The sequence below is a fragment of the Acartia tonsa genome, chromosome 8 (assembly GCF_053477335.1).
Source record: "Acartia tonsa isolate MP-2025a chromosome 8, ASM5347733v1, whole genome shotgun sequence".
NCBI classification, from domain to species: domain Eukaryota; kingdom Metazoa; phylum Arthropoda; class Copepoda; order Calanoida; family Acartiidae; genus Acartia; species Acartia tonsa.
This window is the reverse complement of record NC_137267.1, coordinates 37,932,082-37,945,950: the sequence shown is the minus strand read 5'-3', so window position 1 is coordinate 37,945,950 and position 13,869 is coordinate 37,932,082. Positions and strand designations below refer to the sequence as shown.

The window sequence follows — 13,869 nt, the reverse complement described above, 5'->3', positions numbered from 1 at the left end:
TACTAAGTTCAGTTACTTTTAAAAAGTTTTCATTGAAAAAAATCAGGTTGATATCTTCAAAAATAAGCTCAGAACTCCTGTTCTTAGTTTTGGGGGGTCTCTTGCTCCACAAGCCCCTAGAAGGAAAGTCCCAAAATGAAATGTGTATTAGTTACCTAGTTCAGTTATTTTTAAAAAGTTTTCTTTGAAAAAAATCAGGTTGATATCTTCAAAAATAAGCTCAGAACTCCTTCTCTTAGTTTTGGGGGGTCTCTTGCTCCACAAGCCCCTAGAAGGCAAGTCCCAAAATGAAATGTGTAATGGTTACTAAGTTCAGTTATTTTTAAAAAGTTTTCATTTAAAAAATTAGGTTGATATCTCTAAAAATAAGCTCAGAACTCATATTTTTAGTGTTTTGGGGGGTCTTTTGCTCCACTAGCCTCTTGAAGGAAAGTACCAAAATTCAATTTTCAAAGTTTTCCGTGTACATCCAGTCATATAAGAGATTTTACAAAAAGAATTAGGTTGATAACTTTAAAAACAAGCCCACACGTCCCTCCCAAACTTTGATACTGAATTTCATTTCCTATAAGTGTACAAACTTCCCCCCCCCTTAGTTTATCGTCATTGGGGTTGTAAATCAATATTTTTAAAAATGACATAGGATAAAACTATTGTCGAAATAAAAAGCAGTATGACGCAATGTGTTTGAAGCAAAATATTTAACAGATAGAACCCTAAATTTATAACCCTAAAAGGGATTTATAAACAGTTAATCCATTTAAAACATTAAAGATTAAAAAATAAATACATTTTTTCTAGAGGGTGAATGTGGTCCTATTTTAATAGTGTGGAATTTACTTTAGTTTTGATAACAGACAGATAATAGTAGACCTTAGCTTTATACATATGGAGTGTGCATATAAAACTGTTGCTTATCTTATTCTAAAAAAGCAGACTTTCTTTGGAAACATTTCCAGACTTATAAAATGAAAAATATATACACATTATTACATATGAATCTGTATACCTATGCAATATAACGCTGAGTGAAATTATCTCTAATTTTTTTAATAACTTTGCTATTTCTGGACATTTTTGCTATACTTTACTGTGTAAACACTCTCGAGCAAAGTCTGCTCATTCATTGAAACTGTAGAAACAAAATTCAGGGAGGGAGGGGCCATTGAACTAAATATTACACTTGTATCCAAAGTATAATAATCATGTTATCCTATTCGTTGGCTTAGAAACTTTGGGTACTGTTAATGAATTGCGATTAGTTTGTACTAAAATAGTAGTGTTCAAACTTTTCAACCGATATCTTAAACTACAGAAGGGGTTATTTTATTTATCATCATTATATACATAGTCTATTGGCTTATCCCTTAAGATCCCTGAACAAAACTAGATAATCTTTTTGAAAATCTTAGATGGTCCATAAAGTTTATACAATATAAACAAACCAATTAAAAAGCGTGAATTTGTCAACTGGATGAAGTAATACATAAATCTTTTCAGTAGATTTAATTCATACTTTCTTAAATCAAGGGGGGTGGGGGGAGTTCTGACACATTTGCGTAAACCTGGTGTATAGGCTTTATATTTGGACTGAGAAGATAGGTTTTTAGAGACAAAATCATTCTTATATCATGAATTTCCCCCAGATTCAAATTTTTTTGGATAGGCCTCCAGGTTCCGGAGCTCCAGGCCTCCAGGTGGTCTCTGTACAGGCAAAAATTAAAATATTTTTTTTTTGAAGAGTTAGAGGTTAACTTATAATACAAAATATGCTTCTTTTTGATTGTTATTGACATATTTGAAGAAAAAACATACATATTTTGTCTCATAAGCTGACATCTAACTCTTAATTTTTATTTTTTTTTCATTTTTACCTGTACAGAGACCACCTGGAGGCCTGGAGCTCCGGAACCCCAGATAAAAAGAGAAAAAACGTGTATGGTATAATTAGGATAGATTGTATAAAATATTGTCCGCTGGGGTAGTTTTAATTTAATTACAAGCAAAAGGGGGGGGGGGATGCTCTCTGGAAACCTCAAGGAAAAGCACCACGTGTTCTTTTTCATTTAAGTATATAATCACAATATCAGCAAATATAGGTTGTTTAATTTATAGTTTATGTATTTTTAATCAGAACCAGGTCCAAAATTGGCGAGTTGGGTAAGATAAGCAAAAAAAGAAATGTTTCAAAAACTAGAGTCATTATAAAAAATGTCCTACACGATCTATAAAAATATATAGAGCGATAAATTTTGAATATTTTTGTAAACAAGCTCCGATGAAACCAAGCTAATTACAGGGATCTTAAGAGGTAAGACAATGGAAGATAAATTGATAGACCTCTTCTTCAGATTATAATCATTGGTGGAAAAGTTTTGGACACTGAAGATTTAAACAAAGTACTCAAAGTTTTGGTAACCAATAAGAGATAGTGCTTACAAAAACTTTGGATACTATGGATAAGAAAACTGACAGTAATTTAATGGTTTTCAATTTTAAAAGAAAATATTAAAATACATAAGTATTATATCCATTTCTTGCACCAGGTATGCCCTTATTAAAATTAGTTTCGTATTCAAAATGAACCTATATATAACCTTAGAAAACTATTTGACATGGTTTATATTTGCATATATATTTTATCCTAAAATAAATACAAATAAATGTTAGTTTGAACCCCAATACAAGAATCGTACATTTTTTCACCTCCTATAACCTTTGTCTTAAATTTTCAGGGGTAAGTTCATATGAAAATAAGCCAGAAAAGAGAATTATTTCACTTTTCAACCTTGGGGACTTCTATTGAAATTTTATCGGTTGGTTCAGAAGATTAAGTGTCCAAACGTTTCAACCACTAATTGTAACCTCATTGTTTATCGTCATTGGAGTTGTACATTAATTTAACGGCCATTGTCTTATCCCTTTAGATCCCTGAATACATTTACACTAGCTATGGTTTTGAATAAGCGTAGCATTGGAGATTATAAAACTATTTTATATTTCAGTTACTCTAACCTTCCTTATCCCCCAATTTTTCTTCTTTACTTAAAATTTGCATACACTAGGTTATCTTGCAATTTCCAAATAAGTTCACCAATATAATTGCACAAATCACAGCAAGGGAGGGGTAAAGTAAGTAAGAAGTTTGGTTTAGAAGTTTTTAAATTGATAGACAACACTTTCTTCCTCCCAATTTATAGTACAATATCTCAATAAAACTCACGAATCTTAAGGGATAAGACAATGGACGATAAATTGTTGTTCATCCTCTATGATTCTCGATAAAAAAACTTTAAAACCGCAAATTTTATAAACACCCTACTATCCTAACCATTAAAATTAGCAGAATCGACCCAAAACAAAAATGAAAGCATTTTTAAACGAGCCAAGGACGAAAAAGTTAGATCATTTTGCATGTAGATTATCCCTTCCAGGAAAATAGACGGATGAAAAAATGACTTAATTTGAACAAGAACAAAAGATTTATAATTCTTTTTTTAACCTTTAAAACTCCCAATAACTTTAATTTACAGAAAGGGTAATTATGTTTACAATGATTGGGGCTGAAGATCAATGTATCTATCTTCCATCGTCTTACCCCTTAAAATCCCTGACTTAAAGTCCAGCATTAGACAATGATAATATGAACATTAATAATGCATTGGCCGATAAACAGGTGAAACCAAGAAGGATAATGTAGAACAATCAAAGGTTTGAATTTTGGTTTTACGTGAATAAAACGATGGACAAGATGATAAAAACGCCGAACTTTTTCGCCAGCAAAACAAAAAAAAAAAGAAACTGACCTTCATTGAGTTGAGTGTTGACTGGAACTCCTCCGGGTCATCAATACCTGGAACCTTGACACCTCCGGCTGTCAGGAAGTTGTACCCCTTAGGGTCCTCCAGAATGAACTCAGCTGAAAATAAAAATAAAATTAAGATTCTTCACAAAATGTTCAGGAAAAAAAATTATTTTTCAGGTATCTTATTAAGGTTTTGGGTACTTCAAATTATATATTTAAAACTACAATTGTGCCATTGATTATACTAAATATACATATATTAAAAGCATATTGATACAAATATAAAAATAAGCATATTTTAGGCTTCTAAATTGTTTTACAAAAGAATCTAAACTCTTTAAATTGATGCAATTATTTACAAATTAAGTATATTATGGACAATAATTCAGTATGGGTAAAGCATAATTAATTCAAGATATTAACTGGATATAGGAATTAGTAAGCGCTATAGATGAATTTCAATTATTCGAGAAAAAATTGTCTAAAGGACCACCCTCAACGTCACAAAAAATTGTTTTGTATATTATAGCTGCCATAGGGCCTATATGAAATATTGAAGACCACTTTCTCCAACAATTTGGGGTCGGAGATTCCGAATCTGGCGTCCATTTTGATCTAGCTGACCTCCTTCATTGTGAAAAATGGCGCCAAAGTTGACTACCCTTCGAAAATTCCGCGAACGACAATTTTAGCAAAAAAAAATCCACCGAATTATTTTTATCATAAGATAGTAAGATTAAAATCTATAATTAATTTAATTTCTTTCTTAAACGTCGAGAAAAAGAGAGAGAGTGAGAGAGAGAGAGAGAGAGAGGGAAAAAAAGAGATATAAGGAAATAGATGGATAATTATAAAGAGAAAGAAAAATACCTTTTTGCAAATAATATTGTAGGACCTTACGAATAATATAGTATATAAAGATAAATAGAAAGAGAGAGAAAAAGAGAGTGTTTGTCTGTCTAAACTGAAGGATCTCGCTAACCGCTGAACCGTTAGGGTTCTCCTTTACAGGGTTGTTTCTCATAAGTTCAGGTAATGAAAATATAATAAGAATTAACTCAGGTAAAATATTCAATAAATATTTAAGAGAGAGAGAGAGAGAGAGAGAGAAAGAAAGAAAGAAAAGGAGAAAGAGAGAGAGAAAGAAAAGATGAAATAGAGAGAGAGAGAGAGAGAGAGAGAGAGGGAAAGAAAAGAAAAAAAGGAGAAAGAGAGAGAGAGAGAGAAAGTGAGGGAGAAAAAAGATAGAGAGAGAAAATGAGAAAGAAAGAGAGAGAGAGAGGGAAAGAAAGGAAGAAAAGGAGAAAAAGAGAGAGAATGAAAAGAAGAAATAAAGAGAGAGAGAGAGAAAGTAAGGGAGAAAAAAGATAGAGAGAGAAAATGAGAAAGAAAGAGAGAAACCAGGAGAAAGAAAGAGAGAGAGAGAAGGAGAATAAGAGAGATATAAAAAGGAGAGAGAGAGAGAGAATTGTAAATTGAGAGAAAGAAACGGAGAAAGAGAGAGAGAGAGAGAGAGAAAGAGAAAGAAAAAGAAAAGAAAAAAGAAAGAGAAGGAGAGATAAAGAAAAGAAGAAAGAAAGAGAGTGAGAGAGAGAGAGTAGGAGAAAGAAAGAAAGAGAGAGGGAGATAAAAAAAAGAAGAAAGAAAGAGTGAGGGAAGGAGAAAGAAATAGGGAGAGAGAGAGAGATAGAAAAAGAGAGAGAGACAGAGATAGAGAGATAGAGAGAAGGGGAGAGGGAGAAAGAGAGAGAGAAAGGAGAAAAGGAGATAGAAAGAAAGAGAGAGAGAGAGGGAGAGAGATATAAAGAGAGAAGTAGGGAGAGAGAGAGATATAAAGAGAGAAAAAATGAGAAAGAAAGAGAAAAAAAAGGAGAAAGAAAAAGAGAGAGAGAAAGAGAGAGAGAGAGAGAGAGAGAGAGAGGGGGGGGAGAAAGGGAAAGAGCGAGAGAGAGAAAAGATCCCTTTTCTAAGAAATAGAAAACGCAACAAAAAGATTCAATAAATAAAACCTTACCAGGGTCTTTGAGAAGCTACCATGTACAGGAGAACCATATCAGTTAATGCAGTGGTTAGTGCGATCCCTTAGTACACACAGATACACGTAGAATGTATTTAGATCCTGTTACTGTATTATAAGGATACATAAAACAGATACTCTACAATCAGTGTCTGTCTGTACGTCCATTCGTATGTATAAAAACAATTCAGAATATAATTACATATATAAGAAATATGATTTTGTCGACAATTATATTGAACAACCCGATTGATGACAAACCCTCCCCGCCCCCCTGTTAGTCCCCAAAGTTTTATATCAACTTTTTCTTATTCGTTGTGAATTGTATTTGTATTTTGATTGGTCGGTTTATTAAGTTGAGTGTCCAAATGTTTCAACCACTAAATGTAATCTACAGAAAGATTGGGAATAGTCCCTTTCGTAATATCGCCCCATAAGGGGCGATTCGTCATATTTTTAAAATGGCTTTTTAAAGGTTAGGTTAGGTTGTAGTGGGTTAGGTGATTGCCCCACGGAGTTAGGTAATTGGCCCCGCAGGGTTAGAGCCCCCCGTAGGGGCTAGAAATAGGAGAAAAGCTACTGTGAAAAATACGAAGAATCGCCCCATAGGGTGCGATGTCACAAAAGGGACTATACCCGAAAGATTTTATGGTATAATATACCTGAGTAAGTACATCAATTTAACGGCTATTGACTTATTACTTTAGATCCCTAACAAATACATTTCTTAGTTGTAGGGTAGTTGTTAATCATTTGGATGCAATTATGGATATACAGACAGACGGATGTACAGAGAGACCATAATTGTAGAGTATCTGCGCTATTTTAATGAATCCCTTAACAGCTAGTATAAACATATTTACAGTGCAGTGTAATAGTGTAATATTGGTATTTATAGTTTATTATGGTTAAAAGAATAGATTTTCTAAGGGTTAGTTCGTATATTTAAATATTAATCAACTTATTTATTTAAAACTTTTACAAGATTCCTGTAGCTATGGATACAGTTTGATATAGAATTCGTCGATATATTCTCAAATACCCTGATAAAATGTTTCTCCCCGCTGGCTAATCAGTGGCGTGCAAAGCACTTTGTCAATGGGGGGGGGGGGGAGAGATTTTAAATATTTTGCAAAATTAGGGGGTATTAGGGGAGGGGGACAATTGCCCCAAATGCACCCTTTGGTCCGCACGCCACTGTTGCTAACAGCGATATCCCCAATCCCCTCCTATATCTTTACCTCATCACCTTCCATGAAAATGGAGGAAGGTATTACACTTTTATCTGAGGACTATATTAGCAACCTAAATTAGAGGAAATTCCACTGTCTCAATATACACGTATTCTATATCAATTCGTGTAACAGGCATAATAGCAACTCTGATTACTGCTAGTTTTTACCTATTTATGTGAAATAAATATCTTGCTTATAGACCCTACGACAATTTTGAATATTGATAAAACAATTCAATGCAATGGAGTAAATTGTTGTACAACGTATCTATGTATGAAGAAAGTCACAATGGTTTTTAAATCTGCGAATGAGTGACTTTCAAACTTAAGGGATCTTAAGGGATAAGATTTTTCACCTGTAGATAAGACAATAGGTCCTAAATAAATATACATCCCCAATTTTTATAAATAAAATTTCCCTGTCAGTATATTAAAATAATTGATTTAAAGTTTGCACAGTATTAGTTTGGAATTAACCTATCACAATTTATATCAGTACCTAAAGCTTTTGTGAAGATAAGATAACTTTACTTTAACTTAATACAATGCCCTTAATTTTGTTGAGCTTCGCATTTATGGATGCTATCACCCTTGTTTATTAAATATTTTACCTGAGTTAATTCTTAATATATTTTCATTACCTGAACTTATGAGAAACAACCCTGTAAAGGAGAACCGTAACGGTTCAGCGGTTAGCGAGATCCTTCAGTTTAGACAGACAAACACTCTCTTTTTCTCACTCTTTCTCTCTCTCTCTTTATATACTATATTATTTGTAAGGTCCTACAACATTCTATACATAAAGGTATTTTTCTTTCTCTCAATTTAAAATTATCTCCCTCTTTCTTTCTTTCTTTCTCCTATTCTTCCTCTCAACGTTTAAGAAAGAAATTAAATTAATTATAGATTTTAATCTTACTATCTATCTATCTTATGATCAAAATAATTTGGTGGATTTTATTTTTGCTCAAATTGCTGTTCGCGGATTTTTCGAAGGGTAGTCAACTTTGGCGCCGTTTTTAACCATGAAGGAGGTCAGCTAGGCCAAAATGGACGCCAGATTCGGAATCTCTGACCCCAAATTGTTGGAGAAAATGGTCTTCAATATTTCATATAGGACCTATGGGAGCTATAATATGTAAAACCATTTTTTGTGACGTTGAGGGTGGTCCTTTTTTAGAGAAATTATCAAAAAATGCGCGAAAAAAATAATAAGGTCATATGTTTTCAAATTCATTTAATATAAAATTGAACACATTAAACATAACAAACTGAAAAATTTGTTAAGTTAGATGCGTGAAAATCCAAGTAGAACTAGTTACCTGTACCTAAATGCCTGCAAGTAACCTGTGGACCGTATAAGGGCACTTAGCCCCATACTTGTATATTTATTGAAGAATCATTCACGGAGGGTGGGGACAATAGCAGTAAAATCTATCCACTCCCCCCCCCCCCTCATTATTGACAATAGAAACTATTACATGCATTTTTTATTTGGAAGGTGATTGATTTATTCTACACTGACATATCCTTGTATCCCTGAGAATCATTACGCCATAAATTAAACAAGTTTTGCTCATTAGAATTAGGGAATATTGATTGCAAGCTAAGAAAAGTGGTGCTACGAATATGTTTAGGTTTTAGCAATCCTTAGCAGACATTGAATTCATCCACAGGAATCTTAAGGGATAAGACAATGGACGAAAATCAAAATTATCCATTCTGAATATTAAAATCATTCGAATAAGAGTTTTTTTTGTACCAATCAAGGTATATAAATTTCTCAATGTTTTTAAGACAACGAATGAGAGAACGAATTTGTGAACTAAGGTTACCAGTACAATTTACATTCTATGTTTCATAAATGTCAAATTTTCGGGGGAAAATTATAGAAAATCCCGAATTTGTAGGACCACCCTCCAACGCCATATTTTGCACACTTTGCAATGATTAGCTAATTGATAAATTGTGTGTGCATGTGAGTGTGTGTGTGCATGGTCAAATAGATGCATCACCGACCAGAGGAAACGGACCGGTCTTAGAGAAAACAAAATTGGCGTTTTCCCCTAAAGTGCTCAGTCGAGCATCAAAAGCCCGCCTACTTATCTTTTAAACATGGAAATAGGGAAGGGATTCTGTGCCCGTTGGGTACTTTGAGGGAAAGAACTCAAAGATTATCATCATTAAAGTCAACTTTAAATGTTTTATTCTAAAGTTGAAGCAAAATAGGTCTAATCACATAGTTAAACTTACATCGCACATATTTTTACATTTATACGAGTATTTGGTTTTTAATAACATATTATCCCTTTCAGTGATAGATAAATGCCGTGGTCATTTTAAGGACATCCACCACCCCCCCACCTGGCCCCCACCCCCTAGCTCTCAAAAAATCATTCTTCTTTTCATAGCATAAAGGTCATCCTTTTTTGTAAAAATGCAATTGCTTTAAAAGGACTGGGAAATAAAGTATTATTAATAGTCATGGATTTTTGATAATGCACGCTCTAAGCTTTTTGAACAAAGAACATGGGCTTAATAACACCCCCCCCCCCCTTAAATCAAAACACTGTACGCCCCTGATTTGTGATGCATTGAAATTCATGATAAATCCAAACTTTTTTGTCTTCCCAATTTTATTCCTTTAGGCGTTGCAGATACAGAGAGAGTGAAAAATGTGGTACGCCCAATTTCATTTAAAAATAGATATGTTTTACTTTGCAAATTGTTGGCGGCAGCGTAGCTGCTCTGCATTCAACCAGCGTGTAGTGTGTACGTCCAAAAGTACGTCACTCATGCATCTCTTGTCTATAGAAGCCATAATTAAAGCTTTAATGGGATTCCAAGAAATATAATTCAAACAATTCATCTTTTTTATGTGCTATTACTAAATTAAATTACAAAATAGTGTTAGCTTGATACGGGAAAAATAGTCCTTGTTCCTTCTGCAATTTCAAGTTAATTTTGAAGGTATAGTTCATTATTTTTTTTTACTATTTAAAAATTCCTACATGCAATTTTTTTACTGCATAAATTTTCAATTAATTCAAATGTTTAATTTTATTATTAATCTATAGGAAATGTTTGATATATTTTAGTGTGTTCATTAAGATCCCAGAAACTTTTGACACGATTCAGTATCTGTATTAATTATCTATTAAATAAAAAAAATAATTAGTTTTTATAATAAAAAAACATTAAAAATATCAATGAGAAAAATGCTTTGTTCTTTACATAAAATCTTCCATGGGAAGGTTTAGACTTTTAAATCAGGGATCATAAGGGATAAGACAAATAACTAATATAAATCTCCAATGATTAATAATACTACCACTCATTTTACAGATTAAAATTATTTATTGTATTGCCAGGACACTACTAGTTGGAAACCAACCAATCAAAATCTAATAAAAGTAAACAAAGGTTTAGAGTTAAAGTTGTTATAAAACTTTGTGTACTAGAGTAATTTACAATACAATTTCCTCTCCCTCCCTGCTTTTAAATACAATCCCTACTTTCCAAACACCTACCTACTCAAAGTATAACACAAGCAAAGCTATTGAAAATGAAATCCTAGGGTTTAAGAACACATTTAGTACATGGAGCCAGGGAGGGAGGGAGGGGACATTTGACTGCAATTTACACTGGTACCCAAAGTTTTATAATCAAGTAATATAAATCGTTGCATTGGATAAAAGAATTGGGTACTTTAATTGAATTTTGATTTGTTGGTCTCAACCTTTCATCTAACAATTTTAGTCTCCAATAGGAGAAATTTTGTTTATCGTCATTGGAGATTTCACAAATTTATCACCTATTACCTTAACCCCTGAGTTCCCTGACATGGTGTACAAAGAATCTATCTACAATTAATATATTAATATTTAGGGGCAAAGAACTTCTAAATCACACAATAAAATGGACTAAAACCAGCCCAAAAATATATTCTGAGAAGTATAGGCTTATTAGTATAGTAGTTTAGTTTTCAACATTAAGACCCGCATCCAGATACCTTTAGTTCTAAAAATATTTTTGTTTAATTGCTCGAACCCTTTTATGAGGGGGTGGGGTGGTGGGGGGCGTGAGTAATACTACACGGTTATTAATATTAATTAGATGTTCTGTTCCAACCAGGCAACAAGTATGACAACAATTTATGTAACGCAGCAATATTAAATCATTATAAATAAAATTTAAATGGTCGATAAATTGATTGAGTACCCAATTATAATAACAAAGTTAAACCTTCTGTAGATTTAAAATTAATGGTTGAAAAGTTTAAACACTACTAGATTTGCACCATCCAAAATTTAAAAAAAGTTTTATGAGAAAACTAAAAAGATAACGTGGTTATAAAACTTTTGGTACCTACCATTGTAATTTACTAATTTACAGTCCAATATCCCCAGCGTTTATTAGAACTTTTAGAGTAAAGAAAATTGAAATAAAGAGAAGCTAGGTTCTAAAAAAGAGGAGGAGGTAAATGATGTAAGGCCCACTATTACAAACAAAAGAATGGAAGGGGGGGGGGGGTGTACAAAGAAAGGTTGGGTTAATAGACGTAAGGATTAAGATTCTGCAGTTTTAATATGTTTATGATATTAATTTCAAATAGGTTCATTTCCGAAGGGACAGTAAATGAAATTGGCGCTTTCCCTCAAGCTCACTCAAGTTGATTCAAAATAAGAGCACTAGGAACTTAAAGGGAAACCGCTATGAGTTCTATAGTGATATATGAAACACCATAGAACTAAACTTTCAGAAGTATATGCCTATTTCCAGGTAAATAAATCATATTTTAGAATTGTTTTCTTGATCCTAGGTTTGAGTAAGAAAACTTTTGCATTGAGGCCTTTTTATTACTGCATGTGTAATGTTTACATTGCCTGGCTTATGTCTTTCACAGTGGGTTAAATAAGGACATTTTTATTGCTGCATGTGTAATATTTACATTCTTTCACAGTGGGTTAAATAGGGATATTTTTATTACTGCATGTGTAATATTTTCATAATTTCACAGTGGGTTATATAGGGACATTTTTATTACTGCATGTGTAATATTTACATTCTTTCACAGTGGGTTAAATAGGGACATTTTTATTGCTGATTGTGTAATGTTTACATTGCCTAGCCTATGTATTTCACAGTGGGTTAAATAAGGACATTTTAATTACTGCATGTGTATTATGTAATGTTTACATTGCTTGGCTTATGTCTTCCAAAGTGGGATAAATAAGGACATATTTATTACTGCATGTATAATGTTTACATTGCTTGGCTTAAGTCTTTCACAGTAAGTAAAATAGGTATTGCCTGTAAAAAGTTCTCCTCAACGATAAAAAACAAGGATGACAACATCCATAAAAGCGAAGCACTGAAAGGGTAGGACAAACGGACATTAACACTTGTATAGTATCTGAACTGAAAAATCGGAACATAAATGTATAAATGTCGAATCAAAATTGTAGGTAAATTTGTTGAAAAACTGCTTAAAAACAGGATAATGTTTATGGACATACTTACATTTTTGGACTTGATTATAGAGTTGCTTCGCTTATAATATTGTTCTTTGTTGTCCCAGGAATCAATTTACCAAAAATCAGATCAAACGGATAATTAAAACACTTGAAAATTTGTTGTTAAAAAAGTAGAAAAATCAACATGTTTAAAATGGACGTACGGACATTCTGGTAATGATTATAGAGTTGCTACGCTTTCTAAATCGTACCCAACTTCTACAGGAATCATCATGCAAAGTTTGAAATCGATAGGACAATTCTAACATGCCTAAATTAACGAATAAAAGCTATCTATCTCGGACGGACGTACGGACGGACGGACGTACGGACGGACGGACGTACGGACGGACGGACCGACCCTAATTATAGAAAAGCTTCGCTTTTAAAAATAGGTTGGCTTTAAACAAATCTTTCCATTTTTTCCTAAATTCTTTGAAGAACATCGCATCTGTATATAATGAATAATAATTAAGCATAACAATTAGCTAGGAGAAAAATTAACAATTTAAAAGTACACAAAGGCCTAAAATATAACCTGGCCTATTCCAATGCGATTTAGAAAGATGGATGCTTAAAAACTAAATATTCTTAAAACTAAAAATCCTAATAAAAGTAACAGGATGTCTATGTGCGTGTGTAAGTGTAGCTAAGATCTAGCTAACCACTCAAATCGATATTGTTCTCCTTTACAGATAAGCTTCTCATAAGTAAATTTACTTTCCCACAAGGGAAAATGAATAGCTTTTTTATATGTAAAATCATTTAGAAGTTAAAATCCAAACAAAAGTGAAATTCGCAATTAATTTTGCAACCTTCACCTAAAACCTTTGCAGTTATTTGTACCCCTTCAAGAATTCAAATTTAATGGCATTTGTTGAGTAAAAGTTGTTGGTACACATCTTAAACATGAAATGTAGCTTGTTTTTAATGGCTGAATGCTTCTTCAACTATTTGTTTTGCAGATTGGGTTTTTAACTCCAGGGTTCTGAAGGGATGAGACAATGGATGATGAATTGAGTTCATTCCACCATGTTGATTACCCATTCTTTAGATTTAAATTATTAGTTGAAAGGTTTAGAAACTACTATTTCGGAACTTAACTATCAAAATTCAATGAAGTACCCATTTTTAAGAGGCAATGAATAGAATAACGTAGTGAAAAAACTTTGGGTACTAGTATAAATGACAGTTCAATGTCCCCTCCTTCCCTGCTGATAACTTAAAGAGTAAATACTCTTTGCAATAAAAACGTAATAAATACAATTTAAAATGCTTAAGAATCAATCAAACACAT

The 13,869-nt window shown here is 32.8% G+C and overlaps 1 protein-coding gene across 7 annotated transcripts in view; it reads right to left on the bottom strand.

Annotated features, from left to right (window-relative positions):
* Positions 1-13,869, bottom strand: part of zip (myosin heavy chain 10) — a 206,062-nt gene that overhangs the window by 91,477 nt on the left and 100,716 nt on the right. For all 7 annotated transcript variants that reach the window (XM_080170331.1, XM_080170330.1, XM_080170327.1 and 4 more), the window contains one exon: positions 3,807-3,919. In XM_080170331.1, coding sequence (XP_080026457.1) covers positions 3,807-3,919 — 113 coding nt within the window. The remainder of the gene's footprint in view (positions 1-3,806; positions 3,920-13,869) is intronic.